The sequence below is a fragment of the Tiliqua scincoides genome, chromosome 8 (assembly GCF_035046505.1).
Source record: "Tiliqua scincoides isolate rTilSci1 chromosome 8, rTilSci1.hap2, whole genome shotgun sequence".
Lineage (NCBI taxonomy): Eukaryota > Metazoa > Chordata > Lepidosauria > Squamata > Scincidae > Tiliqua > Tiliqua scincoides.
This window is the reverse complement of record NC_089828.1, coordinates 28,488,336-28,515,920: the sequence shown is the minus strand read 5'-3', so window position 1 is coordinate 28,515,920 and position 27,585 is coordinate 28,488,336. Positions and strand designations below refer to the sequence as shown.

The 27,585-nt window shown below is 44.7% G+C and overlaps 1 protein-coding gene across 1 annotated transcript in view; it reads right to left on the bottom strand.

Annotated features, from left to right (window-relative positions):
- RFX7 (regulatory factor X7) overlaps positions 1-27,585 on the bottom strand; it is a 73,181-nt gene that overhangs the window by 20,361 nt on the left and 25,235 nt on the right. The window contains exons 2-4 of the mRNA XM_066636201.1: positions 6,388-6,421; positions 4,023-4,105; positions 643-765 (exon numbers count right to left, since the gene is read on the bottom strand). Of these exons, the coding sequence (XP_066492298.1) occupies positions 643-765; positions 4,023-4,105; positions 6,388-6,421 (240 nt within the window). The remainder of the gene's footprint in view (positions 1-642; positions 766-4,022; positions 4,106-6,387; positions 6,422-27,585) is intronic.

The following is a 27,585-nucleotide window of genomic DNA, read 5'->3' as shown; positions in this document are numbered from 1 at the left end:
AAACAAACTGACGCCTGATTGGTTAACATTATGACAAGCCCATTGGCCAGCCTCTATCACAATTCCACTGGAGAGACAGTATGAAAGCAGCAAGGTAGAAGCACATTATCATCTCTACGGATGGCCAAGTAAATGCAGTTGCAACACTAGACCCCTCAGCTTACCCAGAGACTCAGACCAAACATGGAAAGAAGTCTACTGACAGTCAAATGGCCTTCAAGATGTTTTTGGCTGATTTATGTTAACGGTGTTGCAAAAGCTACTTCCTTCTTCTGACACCACTCTGGTAGCAAATGCAGGGACCATGTAATTGGTTTCACTATGTGGTTTCTCCCATTTGAGCCTTCAAAGCAGAAGGAACTATACAATTCCTCCACTCCACAGTCCCCCTATCCAAGGGCTACTGGAGCAGCAGAGGAAGAAGCCATCATGATAATATGCGCATAAGCCTCTCAGAATGGGTGAAGACACAAAAGATAATTTGCCCTTCTCTAGCCTCTTGTGTTGTGTGGTTTACAACAAACAGAATCCATCATTTAAAAGACACCCCTCCAGACCTCCACCCCTCCAGACAGCTGTCTCCTTTCCTCCCATGCAGCACCAAAGCCATACCCCCCTCCACTCTAATACAGCAGCACTCACTTGTACTCATCGTACACTTCCTGTTTGGGAAGGGACGTCTCCGGGTGCTCCTCTAAGGTATTCCGAATCCAGGAGAAGGCATGCATTTGTTGTGCGCGGCTGGATGACACTGAAAGCTGATCGCTGGGCCAAAAGAGAAGAGGATCTGTTATGATCTATTAGGCAGTTCAAGAATTATAATTAGCCTCCAAAGTATGTGGTGTCCTAAACCACTGCCACCAACCCAATCTTACTGAGGCCATGGAGCTCATAATCACTGGGTTTTTAACAACATGCAAATTTCATTGGTTAACACCTGAACATAAAGATGTAAAACAAGAGCAGCCCTGATGCATAAGACCAAAGTCCAGTATCCTGCTCCCCAACAGAGGCCAACCAAATGCCTCAGGAAGCCTACAAGCAGGAGATGCAGAGGCCTGGTCTGTTTTTCTATATTTTCAACATCCAACAATCAAAGACATACTCTGCTTAACCATCATGTTCTCCTTTTGCCTGTCCACACATTTTTGTCCACTCAAAAACACACATTTTTGTCCAACTCAGAACCACGACAAAGCTTTTGGTTTGCTACAGTAGAACTCTGAGGATCACGTCGCTGCCTTCCCCCCTCTCCCACAGAAACTTACCCCAGTTCCCAAACTCCCAAGAAGTTTGGGAATCTCTGACCTACACAGTAAGAACCTGACAATACAGAGGTTCAAGGACTCATATAAACAAAGCCTTTTCTGATGCACATCCAGGAAAGCATTCTCTTGTATTGTATGGCATGACCAGATACACCATCCCTCCAAGCATCAGCCAATGCCTCCAACGCTTCTCCCACTTCTTGGATTTGAACAGGAAAAGGACAACAGAGTGGAAGAAGTGTGAAGGAGAGAGGAACAATAGCTAGAAAAAAAACTAAGGTTGAGTGCCTCCACTGGAGACACTCTAGTCCGGCTCTCCTTCCCTCCATACTTCCTTTTCAAATCTAAGGAAAAGAAAGGGAAGTGGTTAAAGATGAGCAGGTAGAGGCAGAAACTCTGTCATTCTGCCACCATAGGCAACCATCTCACAGTCAGGCCAGCTTTGCCCCCTCCTTCTCTTGAGGGTGCGGCCAGGTACAGCTGCTATCCTGTAGTACAGGAAAGTTCAGGAGCCAGGACAGGGTCACTACTGAGAAAGGCCATCATGGTGAGCACTAGAAGACCACAAAAACAGTGCTAGAAAACCTAGCACTTAGGTTTTCAATAAGGGCCTATGGATGTCTAGGATGCTCCAGAAAAACAACACTGGGATCTTGAACTAAGTCAGTCACTTTCCCCCTGAACAGAGGCATACGAGGAGCAACAAGAATATCCTGCTAGGTTCAAGCTTTTGAGAGAAGAGGTAAAACAGAAGAGGAAGTTATTTAAAAACATTGGTTCCAAAAGGAAATACTTCATGTGATGTATAACGGACCCATGGAACTCACTGCAACAGGATGTCATGAAGAACACTTGTCAAGAGGACACAAAGCAGAAGTAGAAAATTCATGGTGCGATAAGTCCACTCCCCCCACTATTTTTGGATACTTCTAATCCTCCAGCAATTTTTGTGCTGGTCCAGCAGCCTAAAAGTTCCTGGGTAAATGCTCCTGAAGTAGCTTTTGTCCTTTGTTTGCAAACACCATTCTCCAACAACCATGTGCTTGGAAGTATATTTCATCCTTCTCTATGTCTGAAGTAGCCAAACCTGCTAAGATTGGCATGAGCCTACTGAATGGGCAGCCAAACTTGTCTGTCTAGGTAAAGGGATAAGGTGGAGTGGCTAGGTATATTCTACTCCTCCAATCATGCAACCCTATGATATAAGCAACTCTAGGTTTCTTAAGGTCAAGCAGAGGGATGCATGGGTGTACTTTGCCAGACCCATCAGTGGGCACTGGTTTGCAGAACGCATACCCATTTATTCTCCAGTAAATTTGGGGACTAGGATTCCTGGGACAATGTGAGAAGAGTCTCCATTTCTAGCTAGACGCTTTCTGGGAATTAATTTTATTGGCTCTTTTCACTCCAGGCTAGCTTGAAAACTTCAGAAGTTCCAGTTGTTTGTGCTTTGCTTTTTAGTAACTTCATATTGCCCTCTGCTGGACACTACTAGTTACCACATCCAAGTTGGTCCAGTTATTTATTTATATCCTCCCAACTGAGTTCTGGCATTTTCCTTCAGACTGCTTATTGTACTTTTCTCTACCCCCTTTCCCCCATTTGATTTAATCCCTTTTGGGTTTTTAATGAACTGATTACATTTTGACTCCTTACCTGCCTGCCCATCTTTATTGGCAATTCATTGGGTTAACACAGAGCTATTCCAATGCCCCAGTCTGAAAGCCCTGGCTACTTTCCCCTTAAGGGGTGGAGGCAACCACTTCCAGTTTTGCAGAGGTGGAGCGCAATCGCTGTGCTTTCACTTTTTAAGCTGTGGGGAGCCCTGCAGATGCTCGCACAGGTCCCTCTGCATCAGGTCCCACTACCACCACCACCTCCTTCGCTGACCCAATAGAAAGGGAAAGCTGAGAGAGTAGAAAGGGGTTCATGAGCACTAATCACTAGACACCCATTTTGCCCATCTTGTTCAGTATTGTTGGCAGCAGTTCTCTCCAGGATTTCAGACCAAGGCCTTTTCCAGTCCTGCCTAGAAAGGATGTCAGGGATTTAACATGGAATCTTCTACATGCAAAGCAGGTGCCCTTCCACAGAATTATAACCCCTTCCTAAATTAATAAGTTTTTTGTTTACAGGGGAAAGTTTGCTTGTATGTATGATGTTAAAGTTACATCATAGCAGCCCCATTCAGGGTCTGTCACGCAATATACAGCCAGAGCTAAACCCTTTCTGTCTTGTATGAAATGACATGCATATGGGCAACATGGGCAGAACCACAGACAGACCACTAGAGTATACGCCTAACTTCATGCCACCTAGCCCTCTATAACAGTGTTTCCCAACCTGGGGTTTGTGTAGCACCAAAGGTATTTGCCAGGACCATTAGGGGTATTTGAAAAAGAATTGAATAATGGCAAAAAAGGCAGGTCTAGGAAGGAAGGCAATTAGCTGGCTGTGAAAGCCCCACCAATTGCAAGTTTTTGGTAATCAAACTGGTATTATCAATTACAGATCAGAAGTTGAAAACATACATTTGAAATAACCGCAACTATATTAGTTACGAACATTTTGCTAATGTGAGGGATACAATTTATGGAAATGCGCTGCCAAGGGGTTCGCAAGTGAGAAAGCATTGGGAATCACTGCTCTATTCAAAAAAACAGACTATCACCAGAAAGAGCAGGTGACTGTTCTTCACCACAGGTTGGGGTAGCCACAAGTGAGAATTATACAAACATTCAAGTATGAAAATACCTTTTCTCTCCATTGCTGGGCCCAGAAGGCAGTTGAAGGTAGAGGTAGAGTTTCTGTAAGTCTGTAAACTTCTCAACTTCTTGCTAAAATATAAAGGTTTCAAAAACAGCATCAGGTCAGCGGCCAGCATGGCTGAGAAAACCCAACACGAAAACATCACCATAGCTAAACTGCTAAACTGCTATGGTTTAAACATCCTCTGGGTTTCCCACTCCCTGAACATTTTACTTCAGCCTCCTAAATACATACTGGGAGGCTAGCAGAATAGGGATAGGCAATAGTCCCAATATCGCCTCCTTCCCCCAGCTCCCTCCTTTTCTAATGCTAAAGTGTCTACTGTACTAGGACCCACCTCCATCCTGTTTCCTCTGTTTTCTAGTGTTGATAATGGCTGAACAAGACTACACCCATGATCGGGGTACATGGATGTTTTCCCTCATGGGTAGAACAGGAACCACGAGGAGGGACATAAATGACCGATTTACAACAGGAAAACATATTGGGGAAAGGGTTACAAACAATCCTCCTCTAGCACCATGGTTCCAGTCCAGCTCCCACTCACATGCAACTGCTTTTGAGAGACCTTCAGAGATCCAATTGCAGATCTTCAGTGTCTAACCTAGTTTGGTTCAGCCAGCAAATACTAAGATTTGCTTTATGGTTCCACTGAAGAGTCTGCTCTATTATTGTACAGCTGCAATATGGGACCACGCACACTGTTCCTCTTGTCATGCAGACTTTACTCATTCACAAAACAGTTGGTTGGCACTAGGGAGAATGTTCACAGTGTGGTGCTAGAGAAGCTCCATCCACCACTCTTCTTCTCATAGCAAAAAGTAAGCTTCCCCTGAGTGCTCACTAGCAAGACTAAGACAACTGGGCCCCACAACAATCAATAAATGGGGCAGGGTGTCAGTGAATTTTCCACATCAAGCACCAAACTCTCATGGCTGCTGTCTGTGAACAGTGCTGGTTTGTAACCCAACTCCTCACCAATGGAGTAGCTAAGGGATCTGGCATCTGGGGGCACAAAAACTTTTAATAACTGGAGGCCAGATGCCCAGAACACTCCCAAGGGCTTCCAGGAGGCAGTCCGAGGTATGGGGAGGCTGTGTGTGGCCTCCCCGTGCCACAGAAGGCCTCTTGGAGGCTTTAGAAAGGCACTTTAGGTTTTTGCAAAAACAAGTGCCTTTTGGAGGCCCTCCAGGAGGCCTTCTGAGGCATGGAGAGGCCACACATGGCCTTCCCGTGGCTTGGTCCACCTCCTGGACACCTCAGGTTCCACTGTTGGATGAGGGTTGTCACCCCTTAAGGTGTGGTACCCAGAGCAATGTACTCCCACCTCACTAAGCCATACCACTGCTCCTCACTGCTGAATTAGAAGTGAACAGAGCACTTTACAGCCTTCATCAGAGAAAGAAAAAGGGGCTGATCTTGCTTTCCTGATGCGTCCCTTCTATCTGACTGGGGGGGAGTGAGCGAGAGAGTTTGCTTTCTTTTAAAAAAATAAGTTACCTGTGGTTTACAATACAATTTTATAGTGCAAATGCAAAATTTCTAGCATGCTGAAGCACAACACAGAAAGCTTCCTTCTGTCAAGTCAAAGCACCAGTCCATCTGGGAGAGTACTGCTAGCACCAACTGTAGCAGCTCCCCAGGGTTTCAGAATGGGGTCCCTCCCAGTCCTACCAGCAGACTGAACTTAGAAACTGCTATATGCTCTACCACTGAGTTACAGCTCCCTCCTAAATACATGTACATGAAATACTCTCAACAGCAGCCCAAACACTACAACTATGATGCTGATACAAGAACCCTAAGCCTCATTTTGTGTGTATTATAGCTTGCATTGCCTCATTCAAAGCATGAAAGTTGAACCAGGCACACCAATCCCTCTGCTCCCCTCTTCAGACGGTGTCTATTGAGATGCAGGTTATTGAACTTGTTGCTTATTTCATAGCAGGATTTATTTGGTTTTAGATCTTTAGCCTCTGCCCAAGATCAGATCCCCAATGAGGTTTATGATAGTTTCCAGTTGAGACAATTTAACGCACATATTAAAATAATACACATAACATCAACTTTTAAGATACCAGCTATTAGACCTACCTGGAAATAACTAAATACCCAATAATCCACAGAGTACACAAATCCACAAAAAACCAGTTTCAGTCCCCTAAGTAAACACTTTCAACCTTCCAGCCTCCCACGCTAGGATGATTAAAGAGAAAAAAAAATGTTGACAGAGTTTTACAGAATGGGGAAACCCCCAGCCTACAGGAGGTCTGGCTTTTATCCATTTCTAATCCCCTTACAGAAACCAGATAAGTGTAACAACAAAACCAGAGGCTTAAGTTCTACTTACCAAAATGCAGTCCACTTTAGATTGTACAGTTTTGCTAGGGAGAAAGAAAGAGAAAAACCAAAGTTAATCTACTCTGCAATTATTTATGAAGATTTATTTATACAGTAGAATATTGGTTCATGGCCAAAAGGAGACCAGCACATTGCATTTTACCTCAGTTGAGAGCAGGCCAATTTACATGGCAATTCCCCAACAGAAAAATAATCCTGATGTAGATGCAATCAAATACTAAGAGGCAACTGCAACTCAGGTACACATGCTGAATGGTACTGAACACCTGTTAACCCAACACCAAGCTCCATTTCTCACTGTGTAGAAATGGGATCCATGCGTTTTCCCATCTGGAGATAACAGAACACACACACATTGGCCAGCATTACAAACACAGCCCTGAAGCCTTTTGCTTTACTGGACCAAAAGCAATACCACAATACTACACACTACTCAATTTGCTACCTCCTTCCCCCTTCAGCACAGACCCTGTATCTAAAATCTCATCACACTCTTGTTCCACCCTATCTTTTGGCCATTATTTCTCCTATCGATCCCTGCCTTTGACTTTTGCTCCTTCAATTCTACCACCTTCAGCTACCCAAGCATTACAAAGCTCTATCCACATCCACCTCGGTGTTCATTTCATGTTCCCTTTCTCATCCTCAAAGTCTCTTCTCCACCTTCCCATGAAATATTTTGCTTAACTCTTTGTTCCTCTGTTAAATGCTTGCATTCAAAGAGGGAGTGCCAGGGAGCTGTGTGCCTCACCCTCAACACAGCTTTTTTAAAGAACAGGTTGCTCATCTTCATGTGCATGTGACCTGAAGGAAGGCCTTTTAGGCCTTTTTGACATTGCTAGGGGCATAACAAGTACCCGGCTATGTCGACACACATGAACATAGGAAGCGGTTGCCTAATGAGTCAGATCATTGATCCATCTAAGTCACCATTGTCTACACCAGCAGTTCCCAAGCTTACCGCACCCTTCTCCCACAGTGCCCTGTTGCAGTAGCACTGCACCACTTTCTCCCAAGATCTTGAGATCCTGGTTAGCCAAGATGGTGGTGCCCAGGACAGCAGGGAGCAGAGGCTGCCAGGGACATGCCATAGTGTCCCTGTGATGTTGCCAGCAGCCTCTTCCTGCAGGTTCTCCAAGGTGCTGCCAACTTGGCTGGCCAAGATCTCACCCTAGAGCACTGTTGCACACAATTTGGGAACCATCAGTTTACATCAACTAAAAACAGTATTCCAGGGTTTCAGGCGGTGCCTTTCCCAGCCTAAACTAGACATACTGCTAGGGACTGAACTAAAGAACGTCTGTATGCAAAGTAGGTGCTCTACCACCAAGCTACAGTCCTGCCAAGTGATTATAAAACAGGCATTCCCAGTTTGTTCTCCTGAAGTACAGTTATTGTCTCAGATAAACCCCAGGGTTCAAAAAGTCCAGGTTGATGGGGAGGAGTAGCTCCCTCTCTAATCTGCAGAGTTCCAGATGGAAGAACCTTCCTTGCCCACACTACAAGTATCCCAAAGAAGCAAGGAAGTGCATTGTTCAGCACCCTCAACCTCTACAGATCTGCTTGTTCAGGACAAAAATTGTGTCAAGGAGGTGCTGCTGCTTCTGCTCAGGAGAAAACTGCAAGTCCCCAAACCGTGGAAGCTGTCAACATATGGCAGTGGAGTCAGAGAGGGGAGGATTCAAGCCATTCTCTGAGTGGGTTAAATCAGCTGTCTGCTCTCTCAAAGCTGCCAGTCCATCTGTCCACTTGCTGCCCGCCCTACTTCTCTCGTAGGGAAGTAGAGCAGCTGGCGAGGAGAAAGAAGAGCCACTTTTCTGCCCAGGGATTTGGCCGTGACCTTAACTGACGATCAAGCACTAGACTGAAATGTGGGCAGATGCACCAGTTGGAGGTAGGGAAAGGAGAGGAGGAGGGCAGCAAAATTGGAGGGGGGAGAACAAGGCATGACTGACACCTGCATTGTTTTGCACAAGGCAAAAGAAAGCATCCCTGGCACATATTCAGTGACTGAACAACATGCAGTCATCACATGCCAATATAAGAAGGGTTTCTTTCACCCATTTGTTACATACCCCTCTCTCCTTTGTCAATTTCACTTCTGATTCATAACTGCCCACAATTGTACAAAGGAGTTATGATGGAAATGCCAGTGTTAGACTAATTTCTCTGAACACCTGTTTTTTCTCCTGAAACATCTAAGGAATGTTTCATAGAACTTTCATCATCTTATTACTGGAAGAACTCCAAGAACAGAGAACAGTCACCACCATGACCAGAGCAGGCTAAACGGAATAATAGAGCCAATCTAGATAATACAGAGCTGACTCCTCAGACTCTGCACAGCACGACTTTTCAGCCTTTGGCGGAGTGGGTGTTAAGAGGCAAGGATCACTACTTTCAGGACCAAGTTGTAGGAACCACTTTCATAAGCATCACCACCACCAGAGACAGGAGCAGGCAGCATATCTTAACTCTCTGCTACAAGGAAAAGCTGATGCTGCCTTCTGACCCTTGCTTTGCCCTCTCCTACAAACCCATCTCTCTTTGGAAGGCGAAAGAAGCTGCACAATCAGTCACAGCTTGCCTGCTGGTGCACCATTGGTCCAGCCATTTCCAAATCAAGCAGGGATAGGCCAGGCTGGGGTGTATTAAAAACAGCACTACCACCACCACCACCTTTCAAAGTACAGGAAGACTTTAATACAGAGAGCTCAATGCATTTTGAGCACCAGTGACTTTTCCTGAGGGGAAAAAAATATTTCAAGGAGCTCATATACCAGAAAGGGACCTTGAGTATTTTCTTTCTCTTATGAGGACAGGGCAGAGTCAGGTAGGTGGTCACCATGGGAGAGGAACAAAGTACCACCTGCCATTCCATGATGTACTACGTATAAAAGCAATGCTCTAGAGAGGAGGAGGAACCAATAGCGGACGAACAGACATGCCCCCCAGAGCTCCTGGGAGACAGTTTGTTTTTCCCCAAATACTGCAGGTCTGAAGAGGACCTGAAGATCTTTGCTAGGAGAGACAAGATCTTCATTGGTGCAGGTATCTGGGAAACTGAAAGCCCGACCGGGGGGGGGGGGGGCTTTCTTCTCAGAGGAATCTAACCGTTTGTGACAGTATTGAGGGAGGTGCAGTGATCTGCAATTAAGCTGAGATGCCATATGGAGAAAAAAAAAGCGTGAAGTGTAAAGTTTAAGCTGGAAATTTAAGATAAGCAAGTGTTAATATTGTCCCCGGCTCTGATTGACTGATTTGGTTAAAAGCCCTGGATATATTGGAGGCGTTAACGAGAGACTTTTTAAGGAGGTTGAAAGTGCTCTTTTTCTCTGTCATGGAATAAATTGGTGGTGGATTAAAATTACAACTATAACTTGGGTGTGAACTAAAATCCAGAATTATTCTTGGACATAACTGGATATAAATATAATTCTCATTAGATTTGAAAGAGATTTGTTTTCTCTGCACCAGAGACAGTGAGACTGTTTTCTTTCATTTCGTTTTTCTCTCTGTTAACTGCACTGGACTGTTATCTGCAAGAGGTAAGGAATGCGGATGGCAGAGTAGTAATGACGTGGTGGAAGTGAGGAGAATAATATGTTGTGGGCATCTAGTGGACTAGAGAGAAATTGCAAAATGGACTCTGTTCCAGAAATGTGGATACAGAAAATCTTGATTAATAAGGAGAGATTGCTTGCTATGGAGCAACAACAGCTGAATTGGTCCTCGCAGATTCAAACCAGTCTGGAGACTCTTTCCCAACAGATAGATGTCTGTAAGGAACAATTGGAAGATGTGAAGAAACAAGCAGAAGATAAACAAGGGATTGAAAAAGTGGACAAGGAGGAAAATCAACAGGATGATCAACAGGATGAAGAAGAGGTGCTGATGGAGATTAAGAAAGATAAGATGGACAGGGTAACAGGAGTGCACAAATCACAAAATTTGTTGGAACAAGAAGGAGAAAATATATCCCAGTTAACTGGAAGAATGAACACACCCTATATAAGAAAGTGTGGATTTATCAGATTCTGTTATAGAGATAAATTATTAAAGATATTACAGGAGAAAAAATGGAAAGAAAGAAAAAAAACCCTGAGGGTTAAAGAAAATTGGAGGATTTATTCAGCTAATAACAATGGTCCAAATTTATTTGAAGAAAAAAAAGAATACGTATGAAATTGATAAATATGAATTAGAACGTGTTAAAAAATATAGCTGGAAATGTAAACGTGTGGAAGAATTGTTTTATATGTGGTTATTATGTCAAAGAAAAAAGTTTAATTAGATTGGAGTTGAAATACTGAGGTGATAATTTTGGTAATTAGATTATTTGTTTTAATATTAATGAGCAACTGAAGTTAGTTTACGCTTGGTAGAAAGTGAATATTTAGAAAACATAGTATAGGGCATTAGGGAAAATTTATTGTATACTATATAAGTAAATGGATAAATCAATAAGAGGTAGAAATAGATGAGTAAGTAGATTGGGCAATATAGTATGATTAATTAGTAATGGTATTTAGCACTCCTAAATGTATGTTATGTGTTTGTATGTTTGTGTGTGTGTTAATAAAATAAGTAAGTAAGTAAGTAAGTAAGTAAGTAAGTAAGTAAATAAATAAATAAATAAATAAATAAAGCAATGCTCTACAGAGGTTCTCTAGGCTACAGTGGCTGGAACTAGAATCTAATTGTGCTTAGATAACCCTCAAACTCTAGTTAGTAAACCATAGTTTAGAGTTCATATGTAAACTGCAGTTTATTCTTAAAGTGGAGCAAGAAATGGGAGGGAGCCTGTGAGCTTCAGGCTTTATTTATCCATCCAATATTTGTATTTCATCTTACAAACTGCAATGAGATCCCCAAGGCAGGTTACAAAAAACCCATCCTAAACCCCATCCTTTCTACTGCAATGATTTTCTCCTCAACTGATTTTCTGTAAGCTGTTGCAGAAGCCTTGTTTACTAATGAGTGAGACATGAAAACTTTAAACAAATTACAAAAACAATCTGCCTTAACTCAATAAAAATTAACCAATTTTTAAACAAGGGGTCAGTCAAAGTCAATTGCATGGTAAAATAAAACGCTTTCATCAGTGACAAAATATCAATGGAACACGGGCTAAATTGGCCATCCCAGAAGCAGTGGAGTACCTGGAAGGGGCAACCAGAGCAAATGCTCCGAGCGCTGTGCCTGTGGGGGTGGTGCTGCCAGCCTTGCTTACCCCGGTTTCCTTTTTTTTTTTTTTTTAAGTGAAAGAAGCCAGCAGCTGCACCAGCTTCTTTCATTTTAAAAAAATCCCTCCTCCTGATGAAGGAGGAGGCAGTGCGGAATCGTGACTGGAGTAGCTGTGAGTTGCAGCCATTCTGAGTGCAATTCCAAGCCGCCCCCCTTCTCTCCTCCTTTATAGGAGCAGGAAAGAGGAGGCCTAGAGCGGCAGGGGACAGGGAATTGCAACTTCCTATAAAGAATGGGGGTGGCCCAGAACGACACTGAATCGTGGCTGGAGTGGCCACAACTCGCAGCCACACAAGGCACAATTTTGGGCTACATTTTTCATTTCCTTGGAGGAGACAAAACACAGCCCGGAGCAGCATGCACCCAGAGTGGCAGACACTTAGGGCACAATTCCACACCACTCTGGGGCCTGGACTGCATCATTCATCTCCTCTGAGGAGAAAAAAGATGCGCGTCAGAGTAGAAGCATGCCAGGAGACAACTGGCATGATTTCGTGCCACTCTGGGCTGTGGAGGAGAGGAAGGGGGGCCACCCAGAGCAGCGCAGAATTGAGCCAAGAGAGGCTTGGACTCCCAACACGATTCCGCAAGTGGCTGTGGTGATGTGATGATGTCACTCCTATTACTTCCAAGTCAAGCGCAGGGGATGGTAAACAGGGTGGCGACCCCAGGCGGGAAAATGCCCAGGACCGCCACTACTAGGAAGGGCATTCCACAAGTGGTGTGCCACACCAAAAACTAGCCCGTAATGTCCCTGCCAATCAAATCTCCAGTAGTGGGAGAATTGCAGAACCATGACTTAGCTATGACACTACAATCACTGTTTAGAACCACTGCCTAAACCAGACCACAATATTTTTTCATATACTCTGTATAAGATGGGGGGGAGGGAGCATACATCACCACTTCTGAAATAAAGTGCACATGACTTATTTCACTATAAGTACCACAGTTGGAAAGTAGGCACAGTTTAGGTGACAACAGTGAACACACCTTTCCACTCACCCTAACAGGCATGGGAGAAATCCACCTGGCATCATTGGGTAAGGTTCACTTGGAGCTTGCTGGAAATGCACTCACAACAAAGAAACAAGGATCCACAAGATGGATGCTAGCTCATTCAAGAAACCTGGAACATATCTCACTAGCTTTTTAGAGGCATCATCAGGAGGCAGTCTGGCAGGTTATCACTTAGCTGATGGTCTCTAGCAAACCCCCCCCCCCCCCACACACACACACAGTCAAGCATTAGTGAAGCGCAGGGAAGCGGGTTCCCTTTTGGAACATGTACATGGAAATGTACAAGTAGGCAAAGTTAGTATAACTTTTGTGTACTTAGCTACACAGGCTGTGGGAAATGCATCCTTCTCCGGTACCTTCAAGGCCTGGGAGCCATTTGTAAGGCAAACCCAAGAAGATTCACCTACAATGGGAAATATTCCCACTAGTAAACTTATTCATTACATAATTGAAACAATGCATTAGAAACCAGGTGCATACAAATAAGAGTCTGATGTGTTAATTTCAGGGGAAAAATTGCAGGCCTCTTGGATCTGGATCTGAGATTTTGCCCGACATGTGTTTGCTTTCAAAAGGATGCACCCTGTTCCCTTTACACACACTTCTTTCAAGCATGCAATAGCCTTCCACGAGTAAGTTCTGACCATTCAATGGAACAGCAAAACACAAAGCAAACATGATCTATAATAAGACACTGAAGTATCTGAGGCAGAATGCACAGATTTAGCCCTAGATAGCTGAAGATGAACCACCAAGGAGAGGCAAAACGTGCTTCACTACTGAACAGTTAGTTTCTTCCAAAGGTTAACTTCAACTGACCTCCAGTGTAACCGCTCCAAGGAGAAATCCCACAAGAACAGAGCCCTGCCTTTAAATGACAAAAAGTATACAGGAAAACCGCAGCTGAGAAACTGCTACTTGGCCGGACTCTCTCCACCCCAAAATTCTCTAGCCATTTCAGGCACTGTGAAAGGAAGAGAGAAGGGCAAAGCAGCTGAACTTGGCAGTAAATCTTCTGGTGGGGGACTGGTCCTCCACCCAAACCAGACTGCTAGTAAAACTGGTCATTGACTGACGGAGGTGCACTGACTCAATTGCTCTCTCACATATGTACAGCATCTCACCAGCAGCCATGTGAAAAACTTGCAGAACAATTTGTCTGTTCTAACAGAAAGCACACACAACACCATTTCAAGGAAGCTTCCGCATGAACTCTCACACTCTCAAAACATGCTCTCTCTTTTGCAGTTCACCAATACCACATAAACTCCTTGGCAAGGCTCTAGCCTGAGGCTACAACTCAAGAGCACAGAACTCCCTGAGTTGAAATGCTCCACCACAGAGGGCATGGCATGTGCAGCCCCCCCCATGCTGCAGCAGGAACAGAAAGCCACTGCTAAAGGAGCATTTGCTCCTCCTCCTCAAGGGTTCAAGTATTCCACTGCCTATCAAGGGACACAAAGGGTTTTTAGATGGTGCAAAGACAGGCGAGAGCCCTTTCCAGAACAGGAAGAAGTTCTTTACTACACACGTTTGTTGAGCACTCTGAATATGTAGAAATGAAATGCAAGCCTTCTGAGGTGGGGTGAAGAGGAAGGAGAAATATGGCAACTCCTGGAAATGGTACGGTGCACTTTCCTCCCATACTGTTTTAGACACTTGCACGTGAGATCTCAGTTTTATAAACATACAACAAACCTTTATTAGGCATATAGTTTTACAACTAATATCTCCAAACAGTCATGTATGAAGGTATATATTAAAAGAGAGATAGGAAATAAGAGTTAAAACACACCAGTTTGCTTACACAGTTACTCCAAGTTGCTTAGAACCAGCAACTTAGCCCACTTCAAGTTGCTCACATGTAGAAATTTAGCAACTGGAAGGGTCACAGATTCAAATTCACCTGCCAGCAAAAGTTGTAAAGAGGTGATCTCAGAGAGACCTTTTTTGTTTCCAGATAATGAGGGGAGATACTGGTCTCTGAGCACCTGATTAAAAGCACAATGCAGAACAATGTGTGGAAGAGAGTCTACCTCTCTGAGGCCACAATTGCAAAATCGTTCTTCCTTCGGGGCATTTCTAAACCTACCAAGTAGGTCATTAGAAGGCATTGGGCTAATGTAAAAGCCCTCCTTTCAAAGGGGCACTCTAAGAAGGACAGGTATTTTGGTTGTAGACCAAAGGTATTGTTAAGATGGAAATTTAGGGGTGAACATTTTTTTTGTGCTGCAGCCAAAATCTCTTTTCTATGTCTATTAGTCTTGTTATCAAGAGCCTGATAGAAGTCTCAAGTGTAGCAGCTCCTTGTAGATCTTCCTCGAGACCCATTTGTCTAATTTTCTTATTGAATAGAGCTAAGCAAGGAGACAACAGCGAGTCAGTCAATAACCCCTTTAACAATGGATTTTGGTCAGCCCTGAAGCACACTTTGGCCCAGTATTTTAAGAAACTGGACCAAGCTAGAAACTCCAGCCTATATTGGCCTGTCTCCAGGCAAAGTGCCGCAAAGGGAACGCAATGCGGTACACCTAAGATCTTGTATAGAAAATTAGAATGTATCTTTTCAATTGAATCATTTAATGCTGGCATCCAAACAGGAATGCCATACAAAATTTGAGGTGTAACTTTGGCATTAAAAGCCTGGAGAGCAGCTGGAATGAATGAATTACCCCAAGAGAAGAAAAAGCGAGTAATAGCCTGAACAGCTAGTTTGGATGAATTAATTACTGTAAGACGATGGGAAGACCAGAAATGCCAGTAGTGAAATGCTTCCGGTCAGGGCTGGGAAGGGGAGAGGAGTCAGTATCTCTTGCTCAAGGCTGGGATTAATTGAATAGCAAACATGACTAACAAGATCCAAACGCCTGCCAAAGGGAGGAAAAGACAGAGGAAAAGCCCGTGCACAGATTGCCCAGATCGCCTAGAAAGGGGAAACCTGAAGAAGAGAAAAAAGAAACAACTGAGAATGGAGAGCTTCTTCCCCTCCTCCACCCCCACTGGATCTGAGTGTGCTGTAAGTACAAATATTATTCTTACTGCAATGGCAACTGAACCTGTGGAATCTTCAGATGACTCAGCAATAGGGGTGCCTATTAGCAGATTGTGTCCAGCTGAAGTGAGGGGGAAAGCTAGAAAAGTTGGAAAACAAACCTCTCCCGGACAGAATCATAAGACAAATGGTGCCCGGACAATGCAGTCTGCCTCAGATTGCACTTTCCAACAAATAGGAGAAATCTGTTTTATATCTGCAGAGTCACTGCTAGTGATACTAGGTCGCCTAAACAAAATAGAAGGGCAACTAGAAGCCATAATTCAGAATCCATCTCAGCTAACTCTGAATGCTGCCAGATTCCAACCTCCGGTAATTAACGCCGAGGACGCCATTAAATCATCCTCCTCCATACCAGAGACAACAGACTATAGCAGCGCACAACACAGAAAACAAAGGAAAGTGCAGCAATTATTCCAAAACAATCAGATACTAATTCACTTCCCCAGAAGAGATGCCCACCTTTGGAAATCTAAAGAAACAATACTCCGGTCTCTTTCCCAACTTTTGAACTTTCAGGTTGTTCATTCAGATATAAAGTATTTTTATTTCTTACCCACCCAGTCAACGTATAAAAGACTTTTTCTTGACTTCTGCTCAGCAAGTGTGCCCCAGCAGATATTTCACGCAGCACAAAGGCTCAGAAGATTTGATATCTTCCCTCAGTGCGTTTTTAAAGAGCTAGGCATCAGATCATTACTCAGGAAAAAAGCTAAGCGTGTAGAAGTCAACATCACTGGGAAGACAGATATGCCAACATCATGCAACTCAGATCTTCATGGTACAGTATCTGCAAGACAAGCTACTGTGAAGGATAGACATCAAGTACATGGGCGTGATGAACTGGAGGATCTGCAGATAAGATTGGACAGTCTCTTAGAACAAAGTAGACAACCCAACCGTGGACATGAAGGAAAAGATCTGGTATCTGAGATGACAAGTGAGGCGAGGGAGCCGATGGAGTCTGATATCTCCATAGGACTGAGTCCACCATCAAAAAAGCTGTCAAATTCTATCATAGAAGCTGCTAATATGGTCCAAGACTCTATGGCAAAGGAACTGTGCTTTGGAAAACCACAAGGGAGCTTTAGTCTCCCTCTAACAACCAAAGTGGGAGAAATGACTAATCGTCCGGGACTGCTGCTGGCTCCAGACCCTCACTTCAACAACATAACAGCTCTTCTTGCCCCAGATTTGCTTCATTCACCATGCAACTCACAGCCTCTGAGGGGGTAGATAAAGAACATGCCAAAGAACACTCTTTAAGGACTCTTCTGCCCAGCTCTGAAGAGCTTCCAATTTCTGATAACGCCCCCCAAGGTTTGTCCTTTGACCCCTTACAAACAATGAAGCCATCTGCAAAATCTGATTCTTTCAACTGTAATGTAAGCTCCCAGCTTATGGACCAGTTGCCTCAACTGGATGTGGATGAGGTCAAGATGACTAGGAAGGCCCTGGAGGCATTCAGAATCTTACCTCATCAGGAACAGACTGTGCAGAAAGTGGAAATGCTCTGGAAGGAGCTGTCAGATATGATGCAGACCACACATCGCCTTACTTCATGTGAGAGCACATCTTCTCTACGGGACTCTCCAATGGTTTCCTCAGACAAAGACCCTTTCTTAAGGGCGACCTATCAGACTGAGATGCATCAGGAGTTCCCAGTCAGGGGAAGCATGCCTTACTCCCTCTCTCTTGGGGGCTCTCCCTCTACAGTGCCTCCTCCAGTTGGCTCAGCCTGGGCTTCTGAGTGTGAGAAACAGCCCCTTAACCATCTGCTCCCTCCATCAAAAGAGGCCATTGATAGCGAACACTGCTGTCTAGATGATAAAATGGAGGGTGTGGTGATGGAGATGCCCAATACATCTATTCAAATTAAACAGCAACCTGCCTCTACTGTTTTAGAGGAACCCATGACACAACTCTCCCAGCTTTCAACAGTGGATATCCAACCAAGTCAACAATCATTGATCCATCTTGTTCCTGATGGAACCCCAACCGTAGCAGCAACAGGCAATGCTCTAGAAGAGACAAATCTGCCGGATGGATTGGAAACCAAGCTAAGATTACCGGAGACCATTATGCTTGAGCCAGAGCTACAATCACCTGTCTCAAGCACGCAGAGGGGCTCAGAAATTCAAATTCCCTTAATTCCATCAGACTGACTGCTTCCACATCGACTCCCTGAAGCCCTCCAAGGTCAACTGAAAATCCTGTCTTGGAATATCGCTGGCTGGTCAGCAAAGTCACGGGAGAAAGTGCTAGATGAAATCCTAAGGGATAGAGATGTTATATTGCTACAGGAAACATGGGCTACCTTACCCATTGAGTTTGAAGGGTTCTCCATAACATCACTACCAGCGCGGAAGAGCGCAGCAAAAGGTCGTCCTGCTGGCGGTCTCGCCATATTAGTGAAACCAGTTTTTAAGCATGAGTTGCTGTTTATGGACGATAGCTATTGTAAAATCCAGGCAATTAAGCTGAGGCTGCCACACCAAAGCCTTATGGTTATAAATGTGTGCATGCCACCTGTCAATGACAAAGCGGCAACCGAAAAACAGTGGGTATATTTTAGTGGCATGTTTAATGAATTGACTGGCAAATTTCCTTCTCTTGTACCAATAATTTCTGCGGATTTTAACGCCAGGGTGGGACAAAATAACGACATCTTCCATCAAATATTAGATCTGCCTACTGATATGACCTTATCAGAGATTTGTTTCTCTGAAAGGCAGTCAAAAGACAGAACAATTAATGCGGCTGGGCTTCTTTTGGCTAAATTCTGTATTGCCAATGGCCTCACTTGGTTAAACGGCCTAGATTATCTGGGGGATAAAGGAGAGTATACCCATATTTCAACTAGAGGTATGAGTGTTATTGATTACATTCTGGTTCCCTTTTATTTTCTCCCACAGATAGTGAATTTTAGAGTTGGATACCCACAGTCTAGTGACCATTTACCCTTAATATGTGATTTGGCCTACTTCTCAGATTGCCACCACAATTCCCACTCTCAGGTGGAGGACGGTCACCCTGACACAGTTAAAAGAATTAAATGGGATGTAGCCACTAAAGAGTCCTTTTGCGCACTACTACAAACTGAGGACATGTTCCACTTGTCTACTCTGGATCCAGATAACCAACTAGGGATTGTGACCTTATTCGAGGTTTTAATATCAACTCTCCAGAACAAACTGGGCTGGATACCTCCACCTCAAAAAACAGAAGGTGGGAGAAAGAACTCTGCCAAGCTTGAGCAGACTTGCTTGACACTGAAGTTCGCTGTACGCAGTGCTTACAATAAATTTCAAGTAACTAATAGTAGATTAAATTTACTACAATATTTTAAGCTGTCTGCCCAACTCAAGGAAGCTATTAAAACTTCGTTACACCACAATGCAACAGCGAGATGGTCACCTTTAATTAAATCTGTGAGATCTAAAAACGCCAAGATTTTTTGGCAAATTATATCAGGCTGTTTCTATAAAAACTCATTTGGTTTCACAGCAATTCCAGCTAAATTGTGGGAAGCACGTTTTAAATCAATCTTCTTTGATGAATCTAAACCTGTCTCCATTGTTAATATGCCACTCCCGTTAGATCTCCCTGATTGGCCTGCAGTCTCAGTGGATGAAGTTCTTTCACTCATTAAGCAGTTAAAGCTGGGTAAAGCAGCGGGACCAGACTCAATTCCTCCTGATATTTATAAAGAAGCACCAGAGTGGTGGGCCCCAATAATTGCAGAACTTTTCACTAGAATTGATAAATTTGGGGTACTTCCGGACACTTGGACTAGATCTATCTTGGTTCCCATCTTTAAAAAAGGGGATAAAAAACTTCCCCCCAGCTACAGGCCAATCAGCCTTTTAGACCTGGCAAGGAAAATGTATGCTTCCCATCTACTTAAGAAACTTTCTGCCTGGATCTCGGACCATAACATCATAGGCCCAGAGCAAGCGGGTTTTAGGCCAAATAAGTCTGCAATTGATCCGTGTGTGGTATTATCACACCTAATATTCAAACAAAGTACTCAAAATAAAGCCCGACTATATGTGGCCTTTTTAGATTTAAAGTCGGCCTTTGATTCCACAGATAGAGATAGACTCTGGGATAAACTTGAGAAGATGGGAGTGGACAAAAGGCTATTAATATTAATTCGTGTGCTTCATTTAAACACCTCATGCCAAGTGAAATTATCTCCGAGGGGCGGCCTCTCGGCCCCAATTCCAATCAACAAGGGGGTCAAGCAGGGGTGTGTTCTTGCTCCCACCCTGTTCAATCTCTTCATTAATGATCTGGCTCCCTATCTAGCAAACTTTGATACGCATTCCCCCAAATTAGGTTCAGTGGATATCCCTCTCCTTTTGTATGCTGATGACATGGCCCTGATATCTCGAACTAAAATAGGATTAAGGAGACTGGTTAATGCCTGCATAGAATATTTTACCAACAATGCCCTTCAGCTAAACTATGAAAAGTCCAAGATTGTGGTGTTTGGGCACTCTTGGAAATCACAGTCTTGGCTTTTCAATGGTAAAACAATACAACAAGTAAAGGAATTTCAGTATCTTGGTCTCAGTTTTATATATAACCTCAGTCCAATAGCTTTGTGGTTCCCAAACAGTGAATCATGGCTCCCCGGAGAACTGTGGAAACCAGCCAGGGGAGCCACAGAATCCTTTTGAAAAACCAGCCGCCCTATACAATGTATATTCTTTTAAACTTTTTGCTTCAGAATCCTTGCAGAATTCTTTAGGAATCCAGGGAACTGTGGAAACCGCAGAATCCTTGCAAAAAAACCACTGTCCTATAAGTGTATATACATTGCATAGGGCTGGGATCTGCAACCTGTGTTTTTAGAGCCGCATGCGGCTCTTTCAGCCATCTGCTCTGGCTCCTGCAGGCTGGGATTTAAAAGGGCAGGACAGGCAGCTGCTGCTCTGGCTCCTGCAGGCTGGGATTTAAAGGGGCAGGATGGGCAGCTGCTGCTCTGGCTCCTGCAGGCTGGGATTTAAAGGGGCAGGACGGGCAGCGGCTGCTTTCCCCTTGGACAGAGGGGGAGATTGTTTTGTGCAGGACGGGCTGCTGCTGCTTTCCCCTTGGGGGGAGCGGGAGATTGTTTTGTGCTGCAGGGGAGGGAAAGGGGGGCTTGGCCACTCCTGCCTGGGAAGATGGTGTGCTGGGGCTTCGCCTGCTCCCGTAATGCGCTGTGCGCCCTCTACGTCCTGTATATGGTGAGTGTGGCTGACAGCAGCCAGGCCCCCCTCCTGGCTTCCTGCCACCCTGAGTGTGGCTGGCAAGTGGTGGAGGCGCCAGGTGGGTGGGTTTCCAGTGGGGGGTCGGTGGGGAGCGCAGAGGCAGGAGGGGGAGCCCAGGCAGGGCTGCCTGGGTGGGGGGAGGCAGGGGCAGCTCCCAGGAGAGGGCAGAAGGCGCCTGCAGTCCCCTTGTGGGCATCTCCTGTGCACACAGCTGTGGGGTGGGGCTTGGCACAGTGAGGCAATGGGGATGATCTCACTTTTGTCTTGTAGGGCAATAGGTGAGGCAGAGCAGTGGGAGAGGGGGGAGTGTTGACTTTACAAGGGTGGGCGGGTGGGGAAGAGGGAGGCTGTGGAAGGGCTGCCTGTGTAACTCCATCTTTACCTTGCTTTTCTGGGGTGCCATGGGGAGCAGGAGGGCAGAGATGGGGCTGTGGGAGCCTTAGAAAGGGGTGCTCTTTCAGGAGCAAGAAAGATGGGGGTTGACCTGGGGAAAATGAAGAGTGCTAAATTCAAGGGTGCCATCTTAGCATGCACCGTCCCAGTGTGTGCCCAGAGGTCCTCTTTTTCCAGGACATGTCCTATTTTTTAGCCCCATGTCCTGGAAAAGAACTTAAATGTCCTGCTTTTCCCTGTGAGCAAGCAACGCATCCCCTCTTGTAATTAATCAATTATATGTAATACAGTTTTAAATTCAATAATAAGTAATTTTAAATTAGGCACATGAGATCAATAATACAATATATAATAAATATATAATCTATATATTGATCAATATATAATCAATATAGATGAGTGTTTTTAGCTTTTATTTTGTGGTCCTACATTTTTCTTCAATATCCTACATTTTGGGGTGACTTGTCGTCTTTTATTGTTATGACATCTGGTCACCCTGTGTGTGCCTCAGAGCGCGGTCTCAGGGCCCAATCCTATCCAGTTTTCCAGTGTCGGTGCAGCCATTCTAATGAGGCATGCACTGCATCTTGTAGTGGGGAGTCAGTCACAGAGGCCTCCTCAAGGTATGGGAACATTTGTTTCCTTAAGTCTGGGCTGCATCAGTGCTGGAAAGTTAGATAGGATTGGGCCCTCAGTCAAGATATATCTATCTTGACAATAAGTATATTGTCTGGTTAGTACAGGAAGGGTATCGGTAAAGCAGCTACCACGTTTTCCAGACTCACAAAGAGAGTCTGGTCCAACAAGAAGCTGACGGAACATACCAAGATCCAGGTCTACAGAGCTTGCGTCCTGAGTACACTTCTGTACTGCAGCGAGTTATGGACTCTTCACTCACAACAGGAGAGGAAACTGAGCGCTTTCCACATGCGCTGCCTCCGACGCATCCTCGGCATCACCTGGCAGGACAAAGTTCCAAACAACACAGTCCTGGAACGTGCTGGAATCCCTAGCATGTATTCACTGCTGAAACAGAGACGCCTGCGTTGGCTTGGTCATGTCGTGAGAATGGATGATGGCCGGATCCCAAAGGATCTCCTCTATGGAGAACTCGTGCAAGGAAAGCGCCCTACAGGTAGACCACAGCTGCGATACAAGGACATCTGCAAGAGGGATCTGAAGGCCTTAGGGATGGACCTCAACAAGTGGGAAACCCTGGCCTCTGAGCGGCCCGCTTGGAGGCAGGCTGTGCAGCATGGCCTTTCCCAGTTTGAAGAGACACTTTGCCAACAGTCTGAGGCTAAGAGGCAAAGAAGGAAGGCCCATAGCCAGGGAGACAGACCAGGGACAGACTGCACTTGCTCCCAGTGTGGAAGGGATTGTCACTCCCGGATTGGCCTTTTCAGCCACACTAGACGCTGTGCCAGAACCACCTTTCAGAGCGCGATACCATAGTCTTTCGAGACTGAAGGTTGCCAATACAAATACAGGAAGGGGAGCTTGCAGCAGATCATAAAGGTAAAAAAAACTATATATGCAGTGTTATCTTCATTTTAGATGTCAAAAGGGTTTTGTGGCTCCCAAGATTTTCTTTTCTCCGGAAAACTGGTCCAAATGGCTCTTTGAATGTTTAAGGTTGCCGACCCCTGGCACAGGGCAATGGGTTTTTTGCAAGGATTCTGCTGCTCCCCTGTCTGGTTGTAGCCATAATGGCAGTCACAGCCAAGTGGGTTAAGGAAGCTGCTAGTCAAAGAAGTTTGGGAACCACTGCAATAGCTGATTGCCTATTTGTTTCCAGGACAAGTGCTGGTGTTGACCTTTGAAGTCATAAAGAGTTCAGGCCAGAATCTCTCAAAAACCAACATGCCCAGATCAGTTTCAAAAGCCTTACTCTGTCTTGTCTCCATCAGAGGCTTGAAAGGTAGGTGTAAGGGATAGAGCCTTTTTGATGATAGCATCACAACTCTGCAAAGTCACTGCTGGGGAGCTCAATCAGGGTTCTTACATTTAGGTAGGTTTTGAAAACTTCTTTCTTCAGTCAGGCTTTAATGTTTAATTGATTAGCTGTTTAATATTCTTTTAACCTGACACACACCTAAGTTATTTTAACTGTAGATGTAGATAGTTTTTCAGTATGTTTTAATTGTTGCATTATTCTATACCTGCATCTTGTTTTTCTTAAAGCTGCTTTGGACATGCATTTTTAATGAAAAAGTGGGGTATAAACTGAACCAATAACTTGGTTTAGAACTCCTCTAGTCTCCTTGGTCCACAAAAATAGGATGGTTATTGAATACCACAATTATGAATTCCCTCCAATGCCCTCTTTGCATGCTAATGCTGAAGTGGCAAATAAAGTAATAAAATGCAGAACCCAGACACAGCAGCTACGCCCAAGATCACATATAGTTTGTCTATCCCCTATTAGCAGCACAATGTGAAGCCCCTTTCACTATCCCTGGGTGTTGAGCACAATACCATATTGTTCTCCTACTCACTAGATAAAGTGGCATCTTTTAAGCAGTGGCTCTCTCTCATATTTAGCAGGGGGAGTGCAACTATCCTATCTATTCTAGCACAGCATCTTTTCCAGCAGTTGTTTGCTTTGCCCCCCCCCCTCCTTTTTAAAACATTGTGAGCCCTGTAGAGACAGGACATTTTTTTCTCCATTTACTCTGTTGTGTAAACCACTCTGTGAAATCTTTTGTTGAAAATCTGTATATAGATATTCTAAAACATATAAAACAAGCCTTAACATGGGAATTGCAATGGGAAAAAAGATACACATTCAGAGTGGATTGATTTGTCTGCTGCAGCAAGGAGTATTGTGATACACAGAAAACTAACAAATTTACTGCACCTTGTGCTTTCATGGACAAAAGCTTATTTCACCTGATAAGAGTTTCTAGCCAGTGAAGGCACCTGCCACAAGCAAGTGGTTTAGCTTCAGCATGCCACAAGTCCCTTGTGTTGTGCTTTGCTTTTTTTAAAAGGCCACATTTTGTTCCAGCGCTGAACTACAACTACTAATATGCCAATTAACTCAATGTTTGCTGGCAGTTTGTACAGACAGTCATACAATAATTTTGTAGCCAGTCAATCCACAGTACATCTACCTACTACAGGCATTTTATTGAAGGTTTTACAATCTGTGACTATTTTTCCCTGCCTATGCCTATGTCCAATATCTGTACATAGGAAAAAAAAATTAACAGAGTGCTGCAGCACTCAGAAGACTTAACATAAGCCATTCCTGTAGAATAAGTGTTGCATATACCTGTACGTCCCTTTTACTTAAATTAGTTTCTCTAGATTTCACTTTCAAAGAACTTGGGATTTTGCGGCAGATATTCCACTGTCTACTGGAAACCCCCAGTCTAAGATTAGTTTGCTTTCTGAGCTACCAATTGGCACCACCAAACATTCTCAGAGTGTTACTTGCAGCCACAAGAGATAGAAATTTGAAAGTTAAACAAAGGCAACCAACCATCTCCAGATGCCAAACTGCATACTAGACAGATGCCTAATTCTGCATTGGTGTGGTGGCCTCATGGGCAGGTGGGTACACACACATACACATACGCACCCCTCATAGTTACTGCAGAAGGACGTACGTGCCTCTGAACCAGCTATGCACAAAGCTCCCTTTCACATAATTTTTCTATTATGCAATGCATACTTTAATATTTATTTATATAGTAAATTAAGACGGGGCTGTCTCAATAAGGTTCCAATGGCTTGATGTTTCCCAGTGTAGCAGGAACACACTGACAACACAGCACATTCCTGATAGTCCAGATTACAGTGCACAGTAAACATGATGTGAAAACAAGCAACAACAATAGCAGAGGGCAGCAGATCAAAAGGAAAAAAGAAAGTTAGCTTGCTGGGGATTGAATTAATTGCAGAGAATTGTTGCGGGCCTATGTAGTTGGACCCCTTCCTCCCCACCATAACTGGGGAGAAACAAACTATCTAGAGCAGGGATCTCTAAAATTTTTGGCCAAAAGGCCACATCAAATATCTGGCACAGTGTCGAGGACCAGAAAAAAAAATTAAATATAAAATTTAAATAAATACATTCGAGATAGAACTTAGATGAATGAATGAATTGTCTCAAATGGCCCGGATTTCTCCAGGCACCAACACAGCCCACAAAGTAAAGTACACACTTAAATGGACACCCATTCCACCACCCCACAAGCACACTTTAATGCTTGTGTTTGGTCAACTTGTGTTTGGTCAATGCTTGTGTTTGGCCAGTTGTGTTTGGTCAACTGGGCCAGAGGCTCTCGGGGAATCAGAGGCTGGCCGTGGGTCAGATAGAAGCTCTCCGCGGGCCATATCTGGCCCCTAAGTCAGGGTTTGGAGACCCCTGATCTAGAGTATCCATGTGCCACTACTGAAGGGGACCTTCCCTTTTCTTGCCCACGAAAAGAACACATCCAGAAAACTGCTCTAGGGAGGCAGCTCTAGTTTAGCCCCTTTCTGATCTCATTCCCAACTGAACTACACAGAACTACAAGAACTGCTACATATAATCCTGATTCCATTGCTGGCCAGAGACCTGGAGCAAGGGGGAGAGGGACACACGTCAAGGTTTACACATATCTCTTTGCACCCTTACAGCATGCTGAAAGGAAGAATGGGTACCTATGTACTCCCCTCTTCCAAACTGAATGTAAACTCTACAAATTTATTTATTTTATTTATTAGATTTATATTCCGCCTTTCTCCCCAAGGGCACCTAAGGCGGCTAAGAATCAAGATCAAAATACAAAAAAAGTAAAATACAAACAAACATTAAAAATAAAAGAACAATTAAAAACAATTAAAGCAAGATAAAATACATATCAGTCAGCAGATTAAAAAAAACACAGCAAAAGACATAATTTATAAAAGCAGACCTTAGAGGGCCTTGATGCTCTCCTAAATAAAAAAAATCTGCTGGTCCTGCCAAAACATTAATAACGAGGAAGCTGTCCTCAATTCAAAGGGGAGGGAATTCCATAGTACAGGTGCCACCACCGAAAAGGCCCTGTTTCTGGGTGCCATCCCCTTCACCACTCTCAACGATGGCACAACCAACAGGGCCCTTTCTGATGACTTCAGAGATTGGACCGGACTATACGGAAGAAGGCGGTCTCTAAAATACACTGGTCCCAAGCCATTTAAGGGCTTTAAGCAGTGGTTCTCAAACTCTCTGGAAGAGTTTGAGAGCCAGTAAGCCTTTGCAGGGGCGGGGGGAGGAGGCAGCGGAGTTGGGGGGAAGGTAGCGGTGCGATCCCCAGGGTCGTGCTGCTCAGGGGGCTGCAGAGGCTTGGGTGCACTTACCCAAGCCTCCTGCAGCCTCCCTGGGGTGCGGGGAGCCCGGCGCGACTTCTGGCAGGGCTCCCCGCAGCAGGGAAAGTGGATGCGGAGCAATCCCGCCCCGCCCCTGCTAGTGGAGCACGATCGCTCCGCATCCACTTTCCCTGCTGCAAGGAGCCCTGACAGAAGTCGTGCCGGGCACCCCGCACCCCAGGGAGGCTGCAGGAGGCTTGGGTAAGTGCACCCAAGCCCCTGCAGCACCCTTAGCGGCGCAATCCTGGGGATCACGCCGCTGCCTTCCCCCCACCTCTAGGTTGCCCCCGCCCCTTAAGGGGGCAGAGACCAGGGCCCTCAGGCTGGGGTGTCGCAACCCCCAGTTTGAATAGCACTGGCTTTAAGGGTCAAAACCAGCACCCTGAATTCAGCCTGGAAACAATTTGGCAGCCAGTGCAGCCACTGGAGCTGCGGCGTGACAGAATAAAACCGCCGACATCCAGCAACTACACAGGCCACCACATTCTGTACTCACTGTAGCTTCCAGACCGTCTTCAGGGGCAGTCCCACATACAGCGCGTTACAATAATCTAATCTTGATGTCACCATGGCATGGACCACTGTGGCCAGATCCACCCGAGACAGGTACGGCCGCAGCTGGCACACCAGCTGAAGCTGAGCAAAGGCACTCCTGGCCACAGCCAACACCTGGACATCCAGGAGGAGCTGTGAGTCCAGGAAAACCAGTGATGATAATGATAATTAACAGGCTCCCAAGTCTCCCTTTGTAGTTACAAATTATATGGCAATAATTTCAAAAGATTTTACCAACTTTATCCAGTGTTTGACTTAAACCAAATTTCAGTGAGAAAGAAAGGGGGCTATGGAAGCGCACAGGTTTTTCTTGCTCACA